Source organism: Triturus cristatus, chromosome 3_2 (assembly GCF_964204655.1).
Source record: "Triturus cristatus chromosome 3_2, aTriCri1.1, whole genome shotgun sequence".
Classification (NCBI taxonomy): Eukaryota; Metazoa; Chordata; class Amphibia; order Caudata; family Salamandridae; genus Triturus; species Triturus cristatus.
This window is the reverse complement of record NC_140584.1, coordinates 647,237,363-647,250,964: the sequence shown is the minus strand read 5'-3', so window position 1 is coordinate 647,250,964 and position 13,602 is coordinate 647,237,363. Positions and strand designations below refer to the sequence as shown.

Here is a 13,602-nt window from a genome sequence, read left to right as displayed (position 1 = left end):
ATTTCCCATGATTGTAGACCTCTTTCCTATAGGGCAGGCAAGGCGTTCCATTAGAACAGCCACTCAAACTAATGAACGCTTAGGGAGCTCAGTATGGTAATTAGGAAGAGAAGCCCACCTGTGAGAAGCCATAAGGGCCTACTATGACGGAATGCCAGTGTGAACAATTATGTGAAAGCGATTCATGTTTTCCCGAGAGACCCTGTAAAGGCCTAACCTCATTCCCAAAATGATCTCTTCTTTTTTACCTCATGATGGTGCAACCAGTGCGCCCAATGTAGATCAAAATCTAACGGTCACTTAAATGAGCTACAGGCTGTGGTCATTTGAAGTTGGGAGGAACATAATTCCTGGACTGCACAAAGAATGGAGGTGGCACTAAACTGTTGGAATTGTGTTTTAACAATGCAAGAAGTGAAAGATACTGCCTACTGTACGAAAGTGCCAATTTTTAGGTCAAGCCTAGGCAGCACACATGCGCTGTCTTAGAGACATGCTGTATTCACTGTATGTGCTTTGGGCACACCCCTCACTTTTAATTATTTTCCTGTAGTGCCCCTTGTAAAATCTTGCTTTTCTATGGTCCCTCTGTTATTTTTGTCCACTCTTTTGGCTCTTTGTCTCCGCCATGGAGACGGACCATGTTACATAGATCAGCTCGCGGTGCTGTCCCCCACCACCTCCCGCCCGTCACAGCGTTTCCTGCTCGAGTCGGATTCCTGGCATCTCCTTCGTGTGCTTTTAGCTCTGGATGTTATGCGTTTCCATCTAAACACGCTCAGCTGATGGCACTTCAATTCCCCAACGCATTTACAGAACGGGAGCTACTGCGCCTCCTCATCCACCCAGCACGGCTTTCCCGTGGTCACGTATTTGTGATTTAAAAAAATAAATATATCACAGTGCAAACTTAACCACAAGGTATTGGAGCCCTTAAACACCAGTTTCATATTTACCCACAGAGGGTGTTGAGCCTCCCGCACATACAGGAACTGCTCTAGCCGTAGTGCCAAAGTCAACCGCTCTAGCCTAAACACCACATCATCTCCCGAGAGCAGCATTTAAAATGGCTGGTACTCCTTTAGAACGCACAATTAATATGCGTCAAAACTGCGCCAGACATCTTGTTTTCAAATGCTGCAACCCAGTTGAATAATGTGGTGAGTTGTATTTGTGTGCCACAAGTTTGCTTCCAAGGGAGGAGAATCACATATCTTACACTTCAACAGCACCTACTTTAACAGGATTATTTGCGTTAGCCCCTGATCACAAGCTGTTTACAAGTACTGGTGCTCAGGTATTTCAATCTTAAACTAGAACATGGAAGCCTTTCTACGACTAATTTACAAGACCAGATGTTTTCACCTTACTCGAATGAAAAGCATTTAAGTATTAAGGTCTGCTCTGCAGATTTAGTTATTGTGGTCTTGTTCTTAACCAGGCTGTGGTTAAATAATGACAATGAATTTGGGGTGTTGAATTCAGTATGTTTTATTTCTTACATCTAATTGTTTTGGAATAACAATGACATTTGTTTAACAAGTGTTGGAGCAGGTTTGAAGGACGCGAGGTAGGTTGTTGGAGTTTTGCGTATTCTACTTTACTATTGTTTTTATTGCTTGATTAGACAGCTATGGACAAACCTCCATGATAAGTAAGTCAAGTGCTTCACTGTATACTACATTTGTATCTGGGAGGCTTAACTTTTAAAAATATATTGCAGTTTCTAAAACAAGCAGTTAGTATCCTTGCTTTATTCAAAAAAGTTTTGAAAAAAAGCAGGCTTTGGGGTCAATGAAAGGAGGTTTTTGAAACTATAAGTCCACACGCATTTATTCAGTGGCACTGAAGGTTTTTTAACGATGAAGTCATTTGTATAGTTTACAATCTGCCATTAATACGGCACTTGCATCGCAAACAGAGTTTGAGTAACTTGCAACCCCTTATTTGATGATTTCACCACAGACCGTGATCTGAATTGCCGTGCAAATCTGGGACATCAGTGGTGGATTTGTGGTTCTTTAACTGCTTCCAGGAAGAGTATCTTAGTCACTGATGTATGTAAGAGAATTCTTTTTCAATAAGTGCGGTTAGGAGTCTTCTTAAATCGACTGGACGCAGACTGGGTTATTGTAGATCACAGAGTGGTTGTTATCTTGGTCTGTGTTAGGAGTTGCCTGGATTCCACTACCGGCTGTCGCCACACCGGTATTGCATGCCCTGCAGCTCAATGGCTGTTTTCTCAGTACTTAGGGTTGGTGGGTATACTGGTCACATGTCATACATGTGTGGTTCATTCTGTCCTTTTTTCTTTCACTTTTGTACTGATATGCTTGAATCTATAATGTGAAGAGCAAAACTATAGGCGCCAAAAGTTAAAGAACTAAGATCGAATCATTCACATCTCTAGGGAATGTATGTCAAAAATATCGTCTTGCCATAATATTGTTGGGCAAAATATCTAGGGATTAAATACATGTAGTGTACATGCCATTTTCTGAAATTAGATATTGAGGATGTTACCAGTACCCATTTCGTAAAACTGGATGTCTCCGGCTTTAGCTGTTCCTCTTGTGATTGGTTATCCATGATTAGCATATTTGATTTACTGGCAAGCCCCCAGTAAAGTGCAGTGAGAGTGCCAGGGCCAGTAAATCAAATGCTACTAGTGGGCCTGCAGCACTGATTGTGCCACCCACATGAGTAGCCCTGAAAAAGTATACCAGACCTGCAAATGCAGTGTCTGCACTCAGTTTTAAAACGGCCATGTCGACCTAGCAAGTGCACCCACTTGCCAGGCCCTAACCTTCTCTTTTCTTACATATAAGGCACCCCCTCAGGTAGGCCTACGGTACCCCTATGGGCAAGGTACTGTGTATGTGAGGGTAGGACATGTGCTGGTGAGTGTGACATGTCCTGATAGTGAGTGAATTTCGTTTTTCACTATTGAAAGGCTATCTGCCCCATAAGCTAAAATGGGAGATAGTTTGTAACATCTTACAAGTATAACTTCCCATTGGGACAATATGGAGGAATAAAGTTTAGGCTCTTTGAACTCAGAATTTAATAACACATCTTTTAGTGAATATGTTTTTAGACAGTAGCCATTTTACTGGTTTAACAATTATATGTGCCTCTGCCTATCTGTGGACTGAATGACTGGTTTTGGAGTGACAGGGGCTGGGGATATGCATTCATTGTAGACAGCCACTGATGGGTGGGGGGGTTTGAGGTGTGCCTGGCTCTTCCTGGAAGACCCAGAGCTGAGCAGAATAGGCCTTGGCTGCATTTAGAGTAGTAAGAGGAGGTTTCCTAGCACCTAAATAGGACCAGTCTCCCTTGCACAATGCTGCCTCCACCCACTGTGGTCATACTGCACCAGTGAGGACAGAACTGGTTTGGACTGGGCTCAGAGACCCTGACACAAAGAAGAAAAAAGACACAATGGGGTATATATGGTTGACCTTAAACCACAGAACTTTAGATCAATTCCCAGCCTCAAGTGGAACCTTTTCCAAGGAGAAGAACTGGAGAGCTGTGAGGAGGAGGACAGCCCCTTTGCTGTGTGTTGTGGGGTTGGCCTGCAGTTGCTGCTTCTGCCAAGGAAATGACAAAGATTGGGGAACTTTGCTGCTGAGAAACCTACTTTAATAAGATTTTCCAAGGGCTTGTGTGTGCCGGCCTCCTGTACTGAAGTCTCAGGGACACAAAGACTTCACCACCAGCACCTGTGAACTCCACTGCTGGGAGTTCTGACTTGCCAGGAGGTGCCTATTACAGTTTCAGGCCTCTGGAGGTTATTGTTGCTGGTGGGAGCTGGAAGTAACCTAAGAGAAGCAGGAAAAACAATCTCAGCTACAGTGATTGGCCTTCCCCACGCCAGTGCTCGCACTGACTCAGTCACCGCCACCGCCTGCATACAGTTATCACGCTGATGACAACCGTTGAGGGTGATTCCACAAACTCCCCGACTTAGCATCGCTTCATCCTTCATTCAACACTTTGCCTCCTCGTGGACACAACGCCTCGCCTCCCCCAAAGCATCCAGCCTCGACCTCGGGATCGACGCCTCCCCTCCACGACACCAAGCATCGTCATAGAATTTGTTTTCCAAGTTACTGTTTGTTTGGGGGTCCGTGTGACTCCGTGCCCAATGCTGGGCACTTCGCTGTCCGCGCTGTACTTTGTGTTTAATACCGTCATGACGTCGTAATAGCCCCAGGTGAAGCTATTTGTTTTCTACAAGCCTTATTTTGGAAATAACAGTTTTCAAGTGCTATTTTACTACATGTATGATGGATTTTTGTCATTTTGGTCTTGTTGAGTTTAGACAAAGATACTTTAGTTTTCTAAACTGGTGTGGTGTCCATTTGTTGTCTTTTCACTAGATTACTGTGTGTTTTGAGTACAAATACTTTACACTTTGCCTTTGGGATAAGCCAATCTGCTTGTGCCAAACTACCAAGGGGATGGGCAGGGGTTATCCAGAGTGTGTATCTCCCTTACCCTAACTAGAAGCAAAGGTCCCTACTTGGGCAAAGGTGCAAACCTCTGCCAACTAGAGACCCTCAGTGCCAACGAGGTGTTCTAAAGATTGAATGCCCCCGAATTGGAAAGTCATCCTGCCAGGCGGTCTTTTGGAATGGCTAGAGGCGACTTAGCGGAAAGGATTTGGTACATAGCTTTTTACTTTTCAGGAATTAGAAAGTAGACGTCCCTTTATCCATGTTGGTGTACTGCCACTATTTCTAATGTGTGCTTGAAAAAGAGCGCTTGTATCAGTTCTGGACTACTGCTAACAAGAGTTTGCAGGATGTCCGTGCTGATTTTGTAGGAGCCGGTATTTTGGAGGGGTGATGTGAAATTCTAGGCAATAGCTTTGGGCAATGCACCCTCTAATCAGAGGTTAAAGCCTCCCATTGGAGGAAGGTACAATCTCAGTCATCCCTTCACAGTTACTGGATGGCCAGGGTAGATGTGGTGCAGGTCACTGTTGGGCAGCAGAGATGCGTCTTCCTTGGACACCTCAAGCCACAGAAATCCCAGCAGAAGTATTAACCCTGAACTACTGCTGCCTTGTCTGAAATGACTACTGTGGCTGGTACTGTTGCCTCAGAGTGCCATCCCCAGCTTTAGGTGCTGAGCTGGATTACGTCCATCAAAAAGCTGTTTTTTGCTATTGATGTTGGACGACACCCATAGCTTTTGCTGGGTCTTTTGTCCTTTTTTGTTGTAACATTGCAACAATTTGAGGTCCGAATAGGTATTGGCCAAAGGTTAGGCCTATGAGATACTGTAAAATGTCTGACTTCAAGTCAGAAATACTGAGCAAAGCATGATGATGCAGGAGGATGTTTGTGTTGATTTGTCTCAAGGCCATTTTCGCTGTGCCCAAAGCGCACCCAATGCTGGTATTTAAGATTAACTTTTCCTCCTGCACAATGTCATCAGCCCTCTTTCTGTGTGAATCGGGGAGACGTTGCAAGAGTTTCTCCAGCTGTTCCTACTGGTGCTTATCATAGAGCACCAACAGGGCCATACATTGGGTAATACAACACTGTGTAGTCACACCCAGCGCTGCTTGTTTTCCGGCCTTATTAATCTTGTTTGGGGTGGGCTTCTCGCCTGTCTGTTGAATGAGGGCCCTTTTACGGGCTGTCTGCACCACTAGGGAGACTAAGAGCACGTGTCCTACAGTGACCAAGGTGCCAATTTTTTATTTTTCTCCACCCATGGCGTAAGTGCCCTATCATTCACTTGGTCCATAAAGTTGACTATTATGCACGTCAACATTGTTTTTAACAGACAAAAACTGGTTGCTACTCTCAGTCATAGAAAAAGTTTATATGAGGTGTACCAGAATCAAGTATCCCAGGAAAGACGTTGAGGACTTAGGCAGCTTCAAAGTAGACTCCAGCGCTGAAAGTCAATTGGATTTCTCTTAGCTCTGACAGTCCTGACCTTGGCATTGAGATTGCTCCAGCTTCAAAAGTGCCTTTCAACATCAAGTGATCTCAACCACAGTGGGTAGCGCAGACTGCTGAGACTTCTTTGCAGGAGGTTCTTCAGTCTAGGCATGACGCTCAACTTGAGGCAATGTTTTGCATTGGAACAACCACACTTTTCAAGGCTGATCCCAATCTCCTCAGCGAATATAGGGACTTTGTCCTTTTGTGGGGAGGATGAGACTGGTCCTGGCTGTTGATGCCTGAAACAAGAGGGCTGGGTGCAGGCTTCATTGGTAGAACTGGAGATCATTAAAGTATGGAGTCAGAGTCTTCAAGGAACGCAGAGCCTGGGCTCTACTCCCGTTGGGCGTCCGGGCTTTTGATGGGCTCCCCAAATTGTTGAGATTTTAATCTTTTGACGCCCTCAACAACTACGCTGAATGGGGTCTCTGGAGAGACCTGGTGATACACAACACTGTTGTACTCAACCTGTCCCAGTCAGTGCTGAATGGTCTCTTTTGCAATGAGATGCATACAAGATACAAAAGCAGACATGCTGACCCTAAACACCAAATACTACTTGCAATCTCAAACCACCTGCTCTTTCCATCCCAAAGTTTGCACCAACAACCATTTTTTCTGCATTCAATAGCAAGTTGTAGGAAACAGCACATTTATAAATAAATAGTAAATAGTGAAATATTATTAAGATCTTAAGGGCAGACCTTATCTGCTCTCAAAACAGATTTACAGATCAACCAAATATTCTAATAGGCATCTCGATAGGAACGAACCTGTAATACCATTTAGCTTATACAGTACCTGCCAGCTCCTGGCTCTGTCATGGCTATCGCACCAATACATTTCCCTGCAGCCATCTGGGGGATGTACCGCTCCACCTGACTTTTGCTCCCGTAGCGCGATATGTATGGCATAACTATGTCAGAGTGAAGACTGAACCCCGGGCCAGTGCAGTTTACGTACATCCTAGATGAAGACAATAAAGGACTGAATTTAACGTGTACCTAAATCAATCAACAATAAATCTCTGTAACGTCCAATGCACAAGTGGAAGATGGTGGCTATAAATACCAAATACTTACTGTTCCTCCCATACTACTGCAGATGAAAGGATGTCCCCTCCCATACCGCCTTGCTCTTCTGGAATATTGGCACCAAGTAGCCCTTGTTGTCCGGCTTTCTCCCATACCTCCCTGCTCACTTGACCATCCTTCTCCCATCTGCAAAAGGTGACAGTATTAGACTTCACAAGACTTCACGACACTCTTTGGTGCTCAATTAACAAAAACGAATTGGTGATCCATTAAACGATGCACCAAATGCCTGCTTTGTCCATCGCAGAAAGGGAAATGTGGAACAGTAAATTTTATATTTTACAATTGAAAGGCAATACCCTTCCATTACCTTTGTCCAGCCGTAGGGAGAGAGGAGCTACACACCTCCTTCATTTAACTCCACCAAAACCCATCCCCTCCACAAACAATCAGAAATGTCCAATTCAGAACATCAATAAACACCCAGAAAGCACATGCAAATAAATTACACCACCAACCAAATGTTTATAGACTCTTCCAACTTATCAATGTGTAAATGATCCTCATAGAAAGGAATGTGCACAAGGTAGCACACGGACGAATAGTAGGTGGGCTCAAACATGGACCCACTAATTCCTGAGCTATATCTAACCAAGCCTAATAAAGTCAGTTATATTGTATCAGGTGTTCCTAAACAGTACACTAGCTTGTAATTGGTTTGTCAAGGATTATACCTAACCTAGGGCCCAGCAGTCCAAGTATCTACTGGGTAATTCCGACTATTAAACAGGTCTTACTGATTGGAATCGCAGACCACGTCTTCTCCTGTTTTGGCCCACTGTATATCTGGCATTGGCTATGGGCAATCCTGAGTGGATCCACATGCGTCACACACTCATTTTAGGTTGAAGCCTGCTAACACAATCTTGGGGACATTCGGAAAGTTTCCCTGGCAATGCATTCCATCCACTGCTGACCATTGGCTTTGTGGTGCACGTTTGTTTGCATTCTATTTGCTGGCTCCATTTGTTTTAGGCTGTCCAGCTGGAGTTCGTCCCTTTCCTTGCCCAAACCCTATTTACTGTATTCTTCCACCAGTATTGGATTTCTGTAAAGAGGCCTATAAATCTTGTTCTTTTCTTGTCACATTTGATAGGTCAAACGATGTGAGGGAGGTTGGTCTTTCTTCGACTGAGTGTGAGAGAATTTATATGACAATCATGCAGGCTATTGGGAAAGTACTTGAAGAAGGCTGTACGATGTTATTTCGGCAGATTTATTCTGTATAAGGGTCATCACTTTTATCATCCTTGGCCAACAGCCAGCTGTGCATGATCACACTTGTTTGGAAAAACATTTATGATAGTTTTCAAAAATATCCATGGTTGTTTGAGAAAAAAAACGATTCTAGAAAAAACCCTGAAGTGATCACTTTAGTATAAAAGACCCCCACTCCCCCCTACAAATTATAGGAGAATTCCTTCCAGCTAAGACGGGGGTCCTGCGTGCCGAATCTCCGACATGCAGCGGTCTGACATCCCTGGTGGGTTGTTATCCTCGACGCAGAGACAGAGTCCTTCGTTCTAAACAATCAGGTTAGGGGGCTGGTTCATCCCTAGGGGTTTTTTGGCTACAGATACACATAGCTATACACATTTACACATACACATCCAAGTTAGGCTAGGTACATTTAGGCAAATTACTTAGGGCGCGCATTTTAGGAATATGCAAGTACTACTTTTTTTATCTGAACTGCTTGTGTTCATCTTATTAGCACTATGGTAGAAATGTATCTACTATTTACTATATTGGTACTAGCAATCTCTTTCGTATGAGTCTGTCTCCTGATTGGTGCAGAACATATGTTTTACACAAGGCTGTCGCTGGACCAATACATTTTTATCAGGGATGTGGAATTCCTATAGCCCGACACCCAGGGCATATTGTTTGGGGTCAAGGGCAACAAGTTTTCATGTGTATTTTGTCCTTGGGACAAGTAGGCCCAACTCCCTGCAGCACAAACCCTTTGGCTGCCAGTTTGCAGTACACCATTATGAATCAGGGAAGGGCACTGTCTGCAGTTGATGTAATACTTTTGCCCATATGTTAATGCTGTCCAAACTTGTATTTATGGTTCATTAATTGAAAGCCTTTACTATTAGGGTGAGCTCTCTAAGTTAAGGTTGTAAGCTCCGGCTGCACTACGGACAGTAGATCCAGTATAAAAATGTGTACACGCGTTTTCAAAGTTTAGCAATATAAGGCTATTTATAATGCTCCCAGAGCGCTCTCTGATTTGATGCAAATATTTGCAGAAGCTTGAAAGCAAGATTGAGGATTCTTTGCTTTCAAAATAAATAGTTCATTAAAAAACATGAAATCAGGAAAAAAACATTTCAGTAATTTCAGGTACCATTTCTTTGCAGCATCATTGAGTAACATGTGTTGATGCATGCTAGTATTTCTAAAAAATATTCATAATGGAAAATCAGTGCAACCAGTTTCAATAAGATTATGGGGAACAAACATAAACAAGCATTGGTAAAGCCAGTAGGTCTGAAATTGGTGGCCAGCTTTTTAGTTCTGTCAATGTGTGTCTTGATTTGGCATTGTTTTTTTAAAACCTTATTGGTGTGGGAGCTGCTGTGTCCTCACCATTATAACAAACATTGGCAAAAGCAAAAATTGTTTTTTGGTCTCAAAAAGCACACACTGCTACAGTAGTTACTGGTACTTAACAAAACTACTTTGTGTGCAGATATGCTCCTTGTGAAAGAGCAGAATGCTGTTACTCACAGTGAAGTCAGCCGATACAGAGAGAGGGACAGAATTTTAATAAACACAAAAGATCACAATCATCGCCAGACCAAATTAGGGGCACAATTATTATAGAAAGTCTCAAAAAGGGCACCCGTGGTATATGTCCTTGCATTAAGTGCAGCTATACGGCTTTTGTGAATTTCCCAAGAATTAACAGAAGTAGGAAAAGAAATAGTACTCCTAGAAAATATTTATGAACTGCATTTTAGCATGAGCAAATTTGCATGTGTAAATTTGCTCATGTGAAAATCTGAGTGTTTGCAAGTTCACTTTCCCTCCAACCACTTTTTTCCCAACTCTGGAAGAGGTTTACATCTGCCATTGCAAAGAGTAAATTTTCAACATTTCTCAGTATGGGGAAAAAATTAGAGAAGAGTTGTTGAAACCCCTTAAAACATGCATGTTAGTAGGTTTGCACAGACTCAAAAGGGCATTCTAACCCTGGAACTATTCCTTACCACTACCTTCAGCCCCAGTATGTAGATCTGCAGAAATGTGGCAAAATAAGGGGATTGCAAGTGTTCAAACACTACTATGGTACTGTTGTAAATTGAAACCACGATGTGATTAAGCATTTACTGAAGACATGAATTCTCCTTCCTTAGAACATGTCTCTTTCGTTATGTTGACTAAAGTCTGGACTCCATTTTGTATTGTCATGTCTCCACGTGCTCAACACGAGAAGAGTCCTATCTTCGTGTTAGTTGCTCTTGTAATCTGCCTAGTAACAGTCTATAAATAGTTCCTTTGTCCGCCTGGCGCATGCCCAGGCTTGACCACATCTGTTATCAGTTAGTCCTTGCTTGACCATGTTTTCGCGGGCTCAAGGAGTATGTCAGCTCCGCCCACATATTGATCTTGTATCGAAAATGTCCATAAAAGGTAACATTCCTTGCCTCATGTTGTATCCACCCACTTATGAGTCCCTCTGCTATGTATAAAAGGGGACCGTATACGCAATTTCTTTGTGCTACTCTATGCAATACTGAAGGGTGTTGTATGGATTTTAGGACCACCCTTAAGGGTTAATAAACTTTGTCTTTGTACTTTGCAGTTTCCGTGCCAACTTCCTTATAGATTCCATTGCAGGAGAGCGAACCCTTGTGTCCTGCGGGCCTTGCTGGGGCCTGTATTCATCAATTGGCGCCCGTCACGTGGGGCTCATCGGCGACTCGGATGCTCGAAGGATTGGTCGCGACGAAGGTGAGGAATTTGGCCGGGGATGTGATCACTGCCAGAGGCACTTTAGTCCTGGCATCCCGAGGTTTTTCTTCCTTCCCTTCCGAGCTGACCATCTGGGTGGCGTCGGTCCTCGACTGAGACCTCTTCTGTCGGTCCTGCCGTGACAGCCGTTTGGGCGAATTTTGGAGCTTGGCAGTTGGAATCTGGACTCTTGATTGGTAAGAACCGTTGTACGGTACTTGCTCCGAGTTTTTTTGAAGCCTGGTTTGGCTCTTTGAGTTTGGTTTGTGATGACCGGTCATATCTTGTATTGGCTATTGTGAGAATATATGCGTTGCAACACATATAGGCAGGTAATGTGGAGATATTTCTCCAGAGCTGTGTAACTTTGAACGGCACAACGTTTAAGTGCCATTTTTTTTTGATAATACTGCATATTTTGCATTATTTTTGAGCATGCCTGCTTTTAGCGCACTCCGTAAGTGGTGCTGCTGCTTTGGAAACCGGTTAAACCTCGAGGAATCTGCTCCAGCCCCCCCTGAGGGGACTCCTAATAGGGATATGTATGTGAAGCATGGTCTTTCCTCCATAATGTACAGCACAGTATGGAGGAAATATACCAGAAAGGATCCTGAGTTACGGTGGCCGTTGTATGGGTCGTTTGATATGCGTAAGATTGAGTATGTGGAACAGTGTATGTGTAAGCGGCGTGCTCGTCAAGACATGTTTGAATGTGTGCGATTATGGGTGAAGGAAGTGCGTGAGCGAGAGAAACGTGAGAAAGCGCGGTTTGATAAAGAGCAACGGAAGAATGATCATGTGAGAGCACAGGAAGCAAAGCGTCGGGAGGAAAGAGAACAGACGGAGAGGCAAGAGAAAGAGCGTAGGTTGCAAGTCTCGGGTCAATATGTTGTTCGTCAATCACTTTATCCTGTCCTTAATAATCCTGACGATGATTTTTATTTATTAGATCGTTCTCCGCCCCCTTATGTCGACGCGTCTGCCCCGAGGCCACAAGATTCTGGATCGGGTTCGGGTAAGGTAGACACGCGGTCCATGTTATCGACTGAGCGAATGGGTGAGCTTCGGCAAGTTTCCTATCGTGCACTTAAGGGCAAGTTATCCCTTGCTGAGTTGTTGAATTCCTGGGAGTTGTGGCAGGATAGAGAAATGTTGTATTTTTTGGGCCACTTTTCTGAGGAAGTGATTGCTGCTTTCCGGAAATATTCCAGTGTCTTTGAGCCTGACGATGTGGAATTAGATGCTAAAGCATTGCGTAATGGTGTTTTCTCTCCCTCTAAGGCGCCTGATGCGGTTCGGCGGCTGTTTGCGTTGCGGGACACGGTGAGGGACCTTAAAGAGAAAGCACGCCAACAAGCTGAGGAGGAGAAGCAGTCGGATTCGCATACCGGAGATGGCCACTCATCCACCTCTCAGTCAGATAAGAGCGACCTAGTGCATGCTAAACCAATGCGAGAGGCGGCGCCTTTGTATGTTCCTCCTAAAGGAGCGGGGACTAGCTCGGATATTACCTCCGCCGATGCTAAGGGATATTTTGTGTATAATTGGGTTTATACTCCCTGGCACAGGGCTGACGTCATGGCATTAAAGAATGCGTTGCCTGATCCCCGCAAGAATCCAGCGGCCTTTTACGAAGAAGTCGAGGGGGCCTTGAATTCTTGTCCTATGACCTTAGCAGATATAGATTTGTTCTTTGGGCTTATTTTACCACCAGATATGTGGCGATCTGTGCGGAAGGTGGACGATGTTGCCGCTTTTAAGGCTCGGTGGTCTGAGCTTGAGGATGAGGATAGGGAGAGGAAGCCCGCGCAGAAACCACCTCAGCTTATCTTAGATCTCCCTGCTGCTATTCTGACTAAGTTGAAGACAATCATTCCCCCTAAAAAGATTGACTGGAATATGCTAGCCTCGTGTAAGCAGAAAGTTGATGAATCAGTTGCAGATTTCTTTACGCGCTTTGAGGAGACGTTTCATGATTTTAGTGGTCAGTCACTTACGGATGATACGGGTCGACACCTCTTTGCTGATAAATATGTGGCGAATTTACTACCGGCGATCGCAGCCCGCCTAAAAGCGAGTGAAAGTTCTTGGTCCACTGCGACCCCGACAGCCCTCCTGACTATAGCTCAGTACTATGAGCGCCAGGAGCAAGAAGCGAAGGGGCAGGAGGAGAAGAAATCGAAGGATTTAAAAACAAAGGTGATGTTAGCGCAAGTATATGGTCCGCCCCGCCGGGGTGTCAATAGAGGTAGGGGAGGATTTTATGGTCCTCCCTCGGGCCGATCTGATTTGAATAGGAATCAATGTGCGTATTGTAAGCAATCGTGACACTGGGCCAGAGATTGCCCGGCGTTGCATGCTTCGCGTCAGGGACACAATCAGGGTGGCCCGAGAGGTAGAGGGGGTTTCTCAAATTTTAGAGGGAATTCTAACGATCACGCTCGTTTTGACCCTGCTGGGCAGCACCGAGATAGGCCTAATGTTTTCGATCGACAAAACCAGTATCAAGTGTCGGGGATTGACCGTTCTGGGTACCATGATTCTCAGCATGCATAGGAATGCGTTGGATGGGGGTT

General features: G+C 44.4%; 1 protein-coding gene across 1 annotated transcript in view; it reads right to left on the bottom strand.

Moving 5' to 3' along the window:
- The window catches only part of ACADL (acyl-CoA dehydrogenase long chain), a 650,248-nt gene that overhangs the window by 451,764 nt on the left and 184,882 nt on the right, over positions 1–13,602 (bottom strand). Inside the window, exons 3-4 of the mRNA XM_085648595.1 lie at positions 7,052–7,189; positions 6,771–6,935 (exon numbers count right to left, since the gene is read on the bottom strand). Of these exons, the coding sequence (XP_085504721.1) occupies positions 6,771–6,935; positions 7,052–7,189 (303 nt within the window). The remainder of the gene's footprint in view (positions 1–6,770; positions 6,936–7,051; positions 7,190–13,602) is intronic.